At 48.2% G+C, this 13,877-nt stretch overlaps 1 protein-coding gene across 1 annotated transcript; it reads right to left on the reverse strand.

Moving 5' to 3' along the window:
- Window positions 1-103: 103 nt before the first annotated feature.
- Window positions 104-11,256, reverse strand: LOC107185690. Its single transcript, XM_015573433.1, has 10 exons — window positions 10,938-11,256; window positions 5,549-5,941; window positions 4,432-4,860; window positions 3,680-4,095; window positions 3,146-3,279; window positions 2,735-3,092; window positions 2,292-2,646; window positions 1,182-2,041; window positions 719-891; window positions 104-390 (listed from the first exon to the last, which is right to left on the reverse strand). The coding sequence occupies exons 2-10, from the start codon at window positions 5,696-5,698 to the stop codon at window positions 167-169; spliced, it is 3,099 nt and encodes a 1,032-aa protein (XP_015428919.1). The 5' UTR covers window positions 5,699-5,941; window positions 10,938-11,256; the 3' UTR covers window positions 104-166.
- Window positions 11,257-13,877: the final 2,621 nt, after the last annotated feature.

A 13,877-nucleotide genomic window follows, 5' to 3' on the forward strand; every position in this document is an offset into this window, starting at 1 on the left:
ACAATAGAAGTTTTGTTGGCTGAATTGGCACGCACCAATGAAACGGGACCGATGCGATTCGTAAAGGTTCAAAAAACGGCCCCCGTGCCGCGTAGTCCTCCGAGATTCATTTGTTCATCACGCGACGCGAAAGCGTTCCACGAGTTTTCTTCTAGTTCTTCTCGATTCATGGTAACTGGTCGGACATTACCGGATCCAAGCATGTCTGTTTCAGGGTCGCCGATTGATCTTCGAGGCTTCGTTTCAAGCCCTCTATCGTGTGCATCAGCATTTGTCTCCGGAGTTGCGACATTTGCTGCTGAAACATTCGGGAATCTTGAGCCTCCGCAGCGAGCGATCGTTCCCGACGAAGCTGGGCCACCTTCTCTTTCAACGATTTTCTCGAGTCGTCTGCGCTCGAAAGCCGTTCATTAGAATCAAAATTGTGGTATTCGAATGGATCTGTGGTCGAAGGTCGAATCCCCGACGAGGTATAAGAATAGATATTTTAATTAATTCTCATAAGACTGATGACAACATTGCCAAATTTACTATGTTCCGGCCTGTGCTAGAGTTGGCCGTGTCACTACCCACCGTAAATTCACCGTTTTCATAACGTAGATGTCACTAAAATCGCAGGCTGTTTAAGTTGTCCGTACTACAGAGTACAGGTGGGCCCCCATAAGATGAACGGTCTATTCTTACACCTCGTCGGTGGTCGAATCGAACGCGAACTTACCGGTGTCGTCAGTCGCGGTGTCACCGTCTGAATTTCTCAGAGCAACGTGTTCCCCCAAAGTTTTCTGTATTCTCCCGTAAGTCACACTACCTGCGTACACTTTCCTCTTGACCGGCTCGCTCTGCGGACAGTAGGAAGGGGATCCCTGTTTCGTCGGGACCATATCGATCGACCTGCGAGAGAACCGAAAACGTAGAGGGACTGCTTTTGCCCGTCGTATAGCCTCCGCTCGATTATTGTCCCGAACTCGAGTCCGCGCCGGGACAATAATCGAATAGGGAGAAATGCTTCAGACCCTCGTAAATGCGTTTTTAATAAATTCGTATGCGTTTGGCAGGTTCCACGCCCCCCTCCCCAGTGATGGGGATAACGCTTGGACAATAATCGTGTAGAACAAGCCAGACAATATTCCAGAAGAGTCTATAAGTTGTTTCCCCTCGAATTTTATCGGGGACCAGCTAACCTGAAGGTCATCAAAGGCGGTCGTCTTCTAACGTCGCACCTTTCCTCCGAATCCGAGGAACTGGACGTGACGCCTTCCTCCTTGGTCGCCAGCTTCGAGACACAAACGTCATTCCCGTCCCACCCGAGGATGTCCCGTCGCGGTAACACAGCAGCGCGAGGGCTGCTGTTATGATAACGAACCTCGGATCGCATCGTCGTCGTAGCAGGTAGTTGCTCCGTGTCGAGGTGAACTCGTCGGATCCCGTTGTAGATTACAGTTGGAGGTCGCGGTGATCCGTTGTTCTCTTGCTCTCGTCTCGCTGGACAAGGAGATCGAAGTAGAGTTTTACCGGGCGAATGGAGGGGCGGCGTTCTTCTCGCCGCGATCGGGGAGTCACCGGGCAAATATTTCATTGGCGCTTCCGACCTGTAACAGTTCTCCTTCTGTAGAAGCGCGCCAGTCGCGTTCCTCTCCGCGAATCTACGAATAGGGGAACAGGGTTGGCCGAACTGTCTCTTGGGACTGGTGTGCTCCAGGTCGCGAATACTGCCGCTCTGCAGCTCCGGCTGAGAGTTTCGGCTTTTGGAGAGGGCAAGCTCGATGTTCAGTTCGGTATTCTTGATCAGTTCGACGCGTTTGTTGGCCAGACCGTTGTGGAATTTCCGCGTCGGCGACGGGACCACGGGCAACGAGCAATTCCGTGTCGTCTGCTGCATGTTCACCAGTATATTCTCGGCTTCGAGGATCAGCTCGCGATACTTCTTGTCCGCCTCTTTATCCGCCTCGATCAGAGCGATCTCGGACGCGAACGTGGTCACGTAGCCATTGCCCGACGACCCTGTCCTTCGTCCGACGATGTTGCCGTTCACGTAGCTCACCTTTTGGGGACCGAGAAAAAAAAACGTGATAATTAGATGACCGTGGGAAATGAGAAATTTCGAAACGGAATCGGTCGCGGTGCGCCGTTTGTCCGTGCGATTCCTCGAAACCTGTTCTTCGCATACGAAGAGGATAGTTTACGCGCGCATCGGACAGCGAAGAGTGAAGAAAAGGAAGGAACAACGAGGAGAGACCTGATGGCAAAAGAGTCCCGAGGTCGCGGGAACGCGCACACGTGCACACGCTTACCGAATTCGAACGCCTCTTCACGATCTCGGTATCGACGCCCATCGTATGACCTATTATTGACCTCTCCTCGTTCAGCCTGATCGGTGACAGATTCTTGTTGACATCGTGCCGCTGACGACGCAGGCATATGGGGGTGCCGCCGACACTTCTGCTGCCCTGCTGATTGAAGCCCGAGTTCTTCAGCAGCATACGCTCTAGCAGCGCGCGATTCAGATTCGCCGTCTCGTCGTCGCACTTGTCCACGGTCGATTTCCGTCGTTGCGAGACCCGTTTCTTGCGTTTCTCGCTCTTCTCCTCGGGCCTCTTGTGCCGACCGCTTTGTCGTTTCGCGGAGACGGTCTTCGCGCTGGCCATTCTGCGAACAGACAGGAATCGTCCGCGGGTGATTCGTTGAAACCGATGCCGGAAAAAGGAGGGATGTGTCCTTCCATCGTACGCATTACCTCTGTATCGTAGCTACGTCCTCTTTGTTTCTGCGCCTCGACAACGATTCCCGTAGTTTACTGGTCCGTCTGGCGACCTCGCCGGTGAACGCGAAATACGTACAATGTCCGGTGTTGGGGAACCGGCCGGAACAGTCGAGATTGTCGAGGCCGAGGAACGAACCGTTGTCGATGTAATCGAACTCGTTGTTCTCCAACGGATCGTTCTCGTCGCCGGCGTCGCGGGCTGCCTCGACGTCGGACAACGAGTCTATACACTCCTCGCAATCGGTTGGATCGCTGTCGGACAAAATGTCCGTCTCTTTTTCGTAGATGTAACTCTCGTCGAATTTACCCATCATCTCGTTTAGGGTAATATGTCGTTTTCGTTCCCATGTTTGTTTTCGTTACCGTTGCAGTCGCTGCTAGCCTCGCCACCGCTGAAGCTATCGGTATTGCTGGTGCTGCTTCGGCTGCTACTGCTACTGTTGCTCCGTCGTTGCATCAACAGGGCCATCTTCGATCGTATCTCCATACCAGAGGCGATCCTCCAGTTTTGGTTTATTCTACGCGAGGAAAGTTGGATTAGGCTTGGCCGGAAACCGGAGGGGAACGCGAGAGAGCGAGTTTCGTTAATGTCGCTATGCGCATATACAGGGTGTCCCGAAATAGCTTCGACTCCCGGAAATGAAAGGTTCCTGGGATGATTTGAAACTATTTTTTCGTTAGCGAAAACATTCTCCGAGGTTTTGTTAAGTAGATATTAAAGAAAAACACCGACCAATCGCGAGTCTGCCGACCGAGCTTCCGCGCTGTGATTGGTAGCCAACGCTACCGCGGGAATTCTGTACGAAATAAAGCTGAAAGAAACTCGCTCGTGCTTCCCCCTCGACAGGTTTCGGAGGCCGTGTGAATCGACACAGACGAATCAAACGCGAATCATAGATCCAAGGAAACGGTACTAACGGACTTCTTCCGGCGCTAAGACTTTCCTGCTTCACTTCCTTGCTTGCGCGTCCTTCTCGCGTCCCGTTCACGTCGCTGGCGCTTCCGTAGGATTCCCCGAGCTTCAGGCCCGATCCAGTATTCGGATCGTCCAGATTCAGTCTGGACCTGAAGCCGGCGTTGCAGGGTCCGGATGAGTTGGCGGAGAGCCAGGGATTGGTCCGGATGCGGGAACGTTCCCGGGGCGATTGGACCGAGGATGAAACCAATGGCGGTGGTATCGAGGACGGTACAGTGAGGTTGCTACTCGACGAATCGGCAGAGAACGACTCGGTGGTGGTCCGTGTATGGTACCTGTCCGGTTGGGCGTGTGCGTGCGCGTGTGCCCGCTGCGACCGCTCCTCCCTCGACTCTTCGGTTCCCGGACGTTCGCCGATCTGCTCGTTTAGAGAAAGCCCGCGCAAAAGACTTACACAACGTGTAACAAAAGTGTCGTAGGTCCCTGAAATGGGTCACTTGTGAGGTGATTTGGAACACATTCTTCCTTAGCATAAATGTATGTATTATTTCGTTAATATCTCGCTGACAGGGCCTCTGATAACATTTCTGCCAAGGAAAATCTTGTTCCAAATCACCTTACGAGTATCCCATTTCAGGGACCTACATTTTTCTTACACCCTGTAGAGCGCGTGAAAACGCAGAGACGCGGTACGAAAAGCGAAAGATAAAATAGGAAGAATAGGATCGGACGCAATCGCGGTCGGGTTACATGCCTTGCTAGGAGCCTCGGTTTTCCGAACGTTTTTCGATCGGTCTTCGTTTCTGGTCATGTTTGCGAGGCAAGCCGCCGCTTCGAGGATTCCATGTCCGGCGTGGACGGGGACGACAACGCTGGTAACGCCCGTCGCCGCTGGGTAATCCGCTCCTCCGTCCGTTGGCCTCTTCGGTCTGCCGTTGTTCCCGCTGCTCTGAAAATAATGCGTCCCGGTCCTGATGTTGATGTAATATTCCGGCGGGTAACTGGTCCCGGGTGACGTGCCGTCCGTCGAGTATCCGGTACTGTAGGCGCTTTCCGGAGAGGAGAGATTCACGCTTCCAGTGCCGGCTGACGCTCCGGAAGAGGCTGACGCACTCACGTAGCTACCGCTGCCGTGCAATCGAATCCCGTCCACGGTTTTCCCTGGCGATTCTGCCGGATGTACCTGCAATTTCAATCCCCGTCGCTCTTGTTATCGTTATCATCGTCGTTGCCATGGTATAATACTGGTACGTGGCCAAAGAATCGACGTCGCTGCCCGATGAGCGAATTCTCGAGAGCCTTCGAGCCGGCTTTTCCGCGGGGGGATAAGTAGCTGCGCAAGTGGAGGAGACGAAGGCAGAGAAGAGCAACGGGGCCAGTGTTGCCTAATTGGATAGCCATGACGACCACGTAGAGGAAAACGAGACCGCCGCCGCTCGAGTGAATAAAACGAGGAAAAAGACTAGAAGACGCGGGTCGAGCGCAGCTTTTTCTTCCGTTGCTCGTGTTCCTGCAGTTTTCTTGTAGCCTAGGGCTATATGACTTTCGGGGATCCCTTCGTTGAACAGCGAGCAAGGGGGGATTTTTTTGTAATACAGCATAAGAAAATACATAAATCTTAAAAAATTGAAATTTATTTGAAAGAAAATTAAGTGGACGGGGACGCCCGTAGTCGCGGTGTAATCCGTTATAAAAATTGATATTTATTTTAAATAAAATTAAATAACATTTAATCAATAGCGTAATGGAAGGTTCAGAACGGGACCCGGCGATCCAGTCCCCCTTAGACTCCCCCCCCCTCAGCCTGATACGGGGCTGGTTTCTCCCTCCTCCGTCTGACCCCTGTGATTCCAGAGACACGTTCTACTCACCTGGTGCAAACCGGGAGATCTGTTTGCGCTTTGGTTTCTCGGAGAGTTGCAGTTCGAGTCGAATCCTTTTTCGCCCTTCTTCCTGTCCTTTTTCTTTTTCGATCGGACGATATGCGCCTCCATCCACGTGCGTAGTTTCGTCCCGAACATGTTGCACGCGATTCGTCCAACGGAACGGCAATGCGTCGACAAATCCCAGAAACAATGTTACCAGACCGGCTTCCGATTATTTCTGGCCCGGAGATGGTTTCGATTCGAAGTTCGCAAACTCCCCACTTGTCCCGCTGGCTCGTCGTTCGCATTTACGTCTCCACTTTTTCGCCGGTTAACGTCCAAAATTGTCGCGTCGCCGATTCGCATCGCGTCGTTCCTCGTCGACGCGAGCCACTGGATCTGCAAGAACGAAACAAGAACGGGATATGTTGATTTGTTGCCAAAAGGAATTTTGCTCGCGATTTATCGTCCCTCGTAAGATCGATGGAAAGCTCACACCGAGGCTTTGTTAACGAGATATTAACGAAAAACCTCGACCAATCAGAGCGCGTGTCTCCCGCGGTAGCGCGTGGCCAACGTTACCGCAGGACCTCAGCCGACAGACTCGCGCTCTGATTGGTCGAGGTTTTCCGTTAATATTTCGTTACTAAAGCCTCGAAGAACTTTTTCGCTAAGGACAAACTTGTTTCAATTCACCCCGGGAATCACCCTTTTCAAGGACTAACAATTACTTTGGGACACCCTGTATAATGAAGTAGAACTATTCATATATGTATACTCTTTACAAATGTATCTTTGTAGACCTGTCACTTGTGTAATATAATGTTTTTGTAACTCAATGGGTTTTTGTCGCTTGGAAAGAAATTACTATTATTAAAACAGTAAACGGGCGAATTGACCGCGCCACACCACGCGATGCCACGCAACGCCACCCCTACCTACAACGCAAACATATAGACATGTACCGACACACACGTAACCAATCCAGACGGGTGCAACGGATAGCAGGTTGGCACCTCTATTTCCGGGAATTGAAACACCCGCGGCACTTCCGACGATGAAATCGCCGCCTCCCACCACTGTTCTGATTCCCGACACCTCTCGAATCTTGCAAGTATTAAATTAATTGTATAAATATTAAATGCATTGTATAATACATACTACCCCTATAGCACACGACGCCTAATGACGTCTTGAAGTCGGCGTAAACGCGTCTTAGACCTAAAATAGCAGTAAAATGGGCGTTTTCAAGGCATCATGTGCTATCTGGGTACAAATTCGCAAGGGATCACAAGATGACAGAGCACATTCGTCGACGTTTCATCGAGCGATGATACGAGTTTTCATATTTCATCGGAAGGTGAAAGAAGGCAAGGACACGTTTTCGCGCTCTCGACGTTTCGACATTTGCGTTTTCGCTGCATTTCAGTCGGATCTCCCCTCGACCCAGATTTCAACGGGACCCTATCTCTCGGCACACGCCGAGTCGGTAACCACCGCCGGCAATGTACAGGATGAGATAAACGGAAACGCTCAGTTTCCCTCTGAACTGCGAGCGCGAATGCAAACGCAAGAAGAACTTCGCTCGGCGTGGAAAAAAAAGGGATTTTCTCGAGATACGCTTCTTCCAGATAGGATCGAAGTAACGTGTAGTGCTCGTCAACATTTGGTAAACATTGACGCGCGGTACGCTTTAGAAAAGATAGGATGCATCTTACGGGGCGAGAATACCGCCACGGATTTTACAAAGCAGCTTGCCAGACAGAATGCCTCGGTTACTCGGAAAATAATGAGAGAGAGAGAAAGAGAGGCGCTACCCACGAGGTTAGGGATGGCGAAAGGGTTCGATCGAGCACCGCTGGGTGGCTGCGGTGGTCGTCATAGCAACTATCCGAGCTCTCGCACCCAGCCAACCGGGAGATCTACGGGACGATTCGGTCGATTTAGACGATCCAAACTAGAGATCATGGTTTGGAACGTGTATTTAAAAAATACACGTGAAATTTATAGACCCCTGTTTCAGTCCGTGTAGTTTTTAATGCAATTGCGCGCGAGAACCCGAATGAACAGAATTTTCCTCGCTCGATATTGTCACACGAGCAAATTAGTTTCTAGGAACTTAAACCAGTATGATTTTGAAACCGGTATTATGCCATCAAAGCTATACCGATATATTACCGAAAACCGAAATAAATACCGGTATTTTTTTGGTTTCTATAAGGATAGGGCTTGTATAGAGTTATACAGGGCATTCAGGTTCAACCGAAAATACCGATATTTTACGTTTCGGAAGTAGTTCCTGCTCATTTCTTCCGCGATTTTCTCGTAACCGCACCGATGTATAATATTTGCGATGAGAGTAATTTTAGATTCTGAGGGTGCAAATCAGGAGCAATTTTTTAAGATAAAAATTGTTAAGAAATACTAATATTCCGCGGCAACTATTTTTCAGTCCGTTGTAGTGTTCCGTTCTTGTCTTCACACGTCATCGACGACCGTTCCTTTTCATCGACTGCCGGTCGAACAATGGGCCGCTACCCGTCGGAATTCGAACGAGGATGTTGCGCGTCATATAAATGAATCTCTATATGTACATGAAAGGAGAAGTCCTGACTGACATATTAACGCACAACCCAAGCCGCTGAACTTAGGAACATGAAATTTTAGGGATAGCTTCCCCTTTAGGAACCCCTAAAGGAATGAAAGGGGGTAAAATGTATTTTCTGGGAATCTTTAGTATCTCTTAGTCCCGACAAGATATCCCACTACTTTTTACTTTAAAACGCTACTTATTCAAACGCCTGAAATGTAATTTCGAAACTTTTCGAAATTCCATCTCCAAGGGGCGAAATCCGAATAAACGGGGATAAATTTAACAATACACATGATACGATATATATCCACGTGATCGAAGCCGCGGGAAAAAAGCTACTCTTCAATTAAACGAACCGTCTTCATAGCCCCGGGAATCGGACGAACCTGATCGCCGTGATTGGCGAACGGTCGACGCGACGTCGAAGAATTCTTGCTCCCCCGGACGAAGTCGCGAACAGCGCAATGTAAGAAGAACGTCGTAGTTATTTTTATCGGCGTGTCGAGTTTCTGACCCGGGAACGAGACGAAATTAAGAAAGTTTCGTTGGTGAACTTTCGCGGAATCGGTAGAAACGCGACGAGAAACGTCGCGAAGGCCTGGCCTCTGGCATCCGGCCAACGGTTTAGGCGACGAAGAAGTGGCCCCCGATTCTCGTGAATCGGGGAGAACGCATCGTTTCGCAGCACCACCGCCGACTTACTCGTCAATTCGAACGAAACATTAATCAAAATACGTCTAGGGAATTAGCAAACTGCATTGCCTCTTTCTCTGGTCGTCCACGCACCCTCCCTCATAACTACTAATTCGGATGATCCACCCTCGACGTGACGCGCGTATCGCAGCCCGTACTCGCAAGGGAAGGCACGGAAGTGCCCCCCTTCGATTTTGATGAAACTTCGTATATCTGTTAAGCAGTAAAAAATAAGGGATACGTATTTTTTTTATCAGCTGAAACGCGACTTTCAGGGGTGACACCACCCCTTGCAGTTTTGATCCGAAATTGTTTTGTTATAAACAAATGATATTTTGGACAATTTATTAGCACCATATTATTCTAAATAAAAAACCGCAAACCTTATCCATTAGAAGTTTTCATGTATCTTCTCTGGTTTTCGAGATAGTACTTTCGGATATAACAAAATTTATAAAAAATTTAACACCAGCGCAAATTCCGTTAAAAGCACCACCCCACCCCCCCCCCCCCCCCCCCCCCCCCCCCCCCCCCCCCCCCCCCCCACACCCCCTTATTGACAATTGCAAAACAACTAGCACCTCTGCTTTCCTACGCAATACATATGTAATTCATTGTACCAAAGGGCTATGCCTGTTTACATATTAAATAAACAAATAAATAAACTATAGTCGATTCGTGAATTTGTGGTCCGACGATGCTTGGCGAAGCGAACATTTCGATCGAGATACGGGTCCAAAGGATGAACGAGTAGGCGGTTCCAGTTACGAAGGGGCAACAGTTCGCATTCTTTCGTTCGTCAACTTTGATTTCCGAGTAGACTAATCGCAAGCCTTCGACGAACCGTTGTCGGTATCGCGGCTGCCGCGTTATCGAACGATATCCCCTGTTGCCTTTCTCTCCTTTCACTCTCCTTTTCTTTAGCGAGGAAAATTTCTTCCGGCTCCTCCGTCGGATAATTTCGATGTATCCGTGAATCGTTATCGAGCGTATCTTGTCTTGTCACGAGACAAGACGCAATGCGATCACAGAAATTTCATCGCGGATAAGAAAGAATCGAAGATCACGGTGCGGACTGGGTGCACCTGCACTCTACCCGCTCTTCACCCGAAACGACTGTCTACTTGCGAACACATTATAAGGTAAACAAACCAGTAATTGACTGTCTAACAATGAATGATTATTAGGCACAGAAATGTAAATTATAAATATAAAATTATTAAATTAAATGTTTTTAAGTGGAATACTTTCTTGACCGACACAGGGGTGATCGGCAAGATCGGTACACGAGGCGATTTCAGCTTTGCGTTCGCAGCAGGCACCGTATTGGTTCGTCACTGTTCACCACGTTTCATCACGTCTCGTCATGTGTCGTCGCAAAAAATGAAATACACATGTGTAGTAAATACGTAGAGTCAGATGCAAGGATTCGAACAAGGGTCCTTCATTCTGTTCATTCCAACGATCGAATCGTTTTTTTATTTCAAATCCATGTTCCTGAATCTTTGTTTACTTCCCAAGGTTTATTTTCGTACCGGTTCAAGCGTCTGGCTAGCGCAATTTCGAAAGTTTATAGGTTATGCAACTCCCACGGTTGGACCGTGACGGAACGCGCGAGAGCAGCCGGTTTCGACCAGCATGGTAATCGTACCGCACGTACAATCACAATAAAAATTCAAAAACGTCCGTGTTTCAACCTACCTCTGTATACTTTGGTTTCTCCGAAGGGAAACGTAAATATTCATGGATCGACGAAACAGCAGGTTTCGCTTTCACGATTTCCATGCCTACCGAATCGAAACTGTCTCACATACCCTGAACTACCGATGACACGTTTCTAACCTCCTATAACGATGATTTCGAGGTGTTATCGCGACACGCCAAGTAAGTAAACAAGTGTTCGCGAGAGAAAGCAAAGAAATGCTGTCAACGTGTTGCCCATAATATCCTTGTCAGTAGACTGTGAATGCACTTGGCTTCAATGGTCTTCTTTTAAATTGGCTGGCTAGTTTTCTAACTGACAGATATCACATCGTTAATTCAAAGGACTGATCAACGAGAACAAACGGAAGAAATCGATCTCGAACGAGCACTGTTCTTTACTCCTACCTGTTTCTCCATCGAACGTCATCCCCCATCGGCTTCGAGTCGTCCGTCCGTGAAATGGAATCCGATGATCTCGAGCACGACGCGTCTCGAAAAGCTCAAACGTGAATCTGTGTGTATTTACTTGTACCCGTGGTCGCCGGCGTCACACGCCTGTTTGAGAATACGCGGCGAAAACCGAATTCGAGCAACGAAACGAGAAGAACCTCGCGCAGCACCTCTTGCGCGATGATAATGACATCGAGCCGGCACGCGAGAATAATTGTGACTGTCGGAAAAAACGGATAAACGAAGGAACAACCAGTCCTGCCCCACCGGCTGTTCGACCGAGACTGAGCGCCGTTGAATACGCACCCTTATTGGGCGGACACGTTGCAGGGCCGTAGTCGAAAGGGGTGCTTCCCCGTGGCTGTTCTCTCTGTCAATCCGATACGACCTATCCCGAGAGAATATCGACGCGAACGGTCCATGGCACGTCGTCGCCTCCAATCACTGGGCTTGTATTCTTCCCTCGTACACGAAGAACAACGCACCGGAGATTCCTAACCAGCGGATAGAGAAGCGATTCTCCAGTTGGATTCGCGAAAGTCTAAATCCACGACTGATATTATATTTTACAGATTGTCTACTGATTGCTGTTTAATAGGTTCGGGAGATCCAACGACCAATAGCCACGGAATTAAGCAGTTCAATCACAGTAGAAAATCACGTTCATAGAAAATAGCAGTAACTCTAATAGAATGACGTGAGAATTTCTTGTGTAATCCTGATTCAAGGGTAATATTAGTAGGTTTCTTATGTATTAACACTGAAATTTAAAATCCTATTAATAGGCTACCGGTGAATAAAGTGTTACCGAACGATAATACGAAACGATGAGTACATACCAGGAACTACAGTATTCAATGATTTCACAGTGGAGCACGCGATCATCGAAGCGGACGATGGAATTCACGCAGCCCGTTTTCGACACATCCCTGCTAAGGGTGGCTGAACGGGGCCACCCTTCGACGACGTGGTACTCGTGTGATCCAATCGAGGGGACTTTAGAGAATTACGTTCCTCTTCGACTACCTATGCGAAAAACTAAAATTAATACTACTACTGGAAAATATTGTCGTCGACGAACAAGATTGTGGCTGAACGTTCTGTTTCAACTAACTTATTAATTTATCATAATTACATTTACAAAATGGAGACCTAGTCGACTCCATCTGTACCGACTTTAAAAAAGAGCATTCAATACGGTTAATCATAATATCCTTTTCAGTAGGGGAGACCAGAGACAAACGTAACAACGTTTATAAAAGAAATGTCAATCGACTAACAGTCCTCCCCTCCCATCTTTTTACACAAATCCCACCTATACCCCACCGTCGCCAACACGCAGCAGTAAGCGGTTTTCCTAATACGACTATCCCATTGGAATAATATACCAAAAGTAAGTTTGCATGTTTACTTTCAATTATATTTTCACCATTGTTAGTGTATTTCTTTTTAATTTTTTTTTGTATCACCTTTTCTTCTCGTGTCCTTCTTCATATTTATACTATCTTTATATCAAAGAAATTTTCCAGGTAAAATAAATATTATCATTATTATCACTATTATTATTTTTTTTATCGAGGGATCAGTAGTACTATTTTTTAGTTTAGAACGAATCGCGCGACTAGTTTCGATCAGATTCGGTTCCGATTCCGCTTCAGAATCGTACGAGAAGAAAATTAACGTCGTGGGCTGATTTATCCTCTCGAACATTGTTTTCAAAGCTGGACCAACGATGCATGAAAACCCGGAGAAAACCTTGAGCTTTTGTACGTTATGCACGTACATATATTCGAACGAATATCTTTCGGCGTTGCAGCACGAACAAAGCGAAAAATTATCGATCGCTGAAACGAATGCCTCCTGGCTTTCCTCGCATTTGCATGCTCGAGTTTCCCATTCGGCCGGGTTATTCGACTGTCTGGTCTCTTGACGCCGAGTCAATTTCGGACGAACAGTCGCGACCTCGAGTCGCGAGTCCGCGAATCGCGCGCCCTCTTTCAATCTCTCGACCCTGGTAATTACGGTGACGGAAGAACGAGAACTCGGAGGGGTGGGGAGGGGATGAGTGGAGAAAAAAAAAGTGACTCCGTTGAGACGATAATTACCCACGGTATTTCGTCGGGGACGAAGTTTTATCCGTAGCTGAGTTGGCATCGTTTCGAATCTGGATATCTGCCAGGATAAATATCAATTTTACGACGTTCACGGATCCTTTCTATTCCGCCTGGCAATTCTGCCACCAACTTACGCTGCTGTCGACCTACTGCCGTGAACCCTACGCCGAGGGAACTGCTACTCCTCGTGCTCACTTCCCTCCGATTTACTCGCAAATACCCTTACCATATCCCTGGCCGTTTAAAAGAATTCTGCTCGCGATCCTTCCCCCTCGGGGACTGTGCTGCCTCCAATTTTCTTCGCGTACGCTTTTCGAGAACGTCTTTCGAAAAAAAAAATCGCATTCTCTTTGCAATGCCCGTGTCACCCAAATTTGGGTGACGTGACAGTCAAAGTGTTAAATACATCTACGAAAAATATCTAAAAATTTGGTTCATTAACAGATTATAATAATGTATTTGATGCCACATACCGTCGGCCAAATGGGAAGAAACGAAAAACTTGCGCCGTCCTTGAAAGATTAAATATGTAGCGCCAAGCGGATTCCTCAAGGAAGCTCGTTCACGTAGCGATGTTTCCACAGTCGTTCGAATTCTTTTCATGTCCCCAACGACGAGAGTAACCAGCCCTTTGGAAGCCGCGCCCCTGGGTATTTAACCCGTTCGAATCTTTCGCAAACACCGTTTTAGCGTTCTCCCTCGACGCCGACACTCCCCAATCCAGCTCCCACAAAGAGGGTTCTTTCTTTCCTTCTTCCCATCGGTTCTGCATCCTCCTTCC

The sequence above is a fragment of the Dufourea novaeangliae genome, unplaced genomic scaffold (genome assembly GCF_001272555.1).
Source record: "Dufourea novaeangliae isolate 0120121106 unplaced genomic scaffold, ASM127255v1 scaffold67, whole genome shotgun sequence".
Classification (NCBI taxonomy): Eukaryota; Metazoa; Arthropoda; class Insecta; order Hymenoptera; family Halictidae; genus Dufourea; species Dufourea novaeangliae.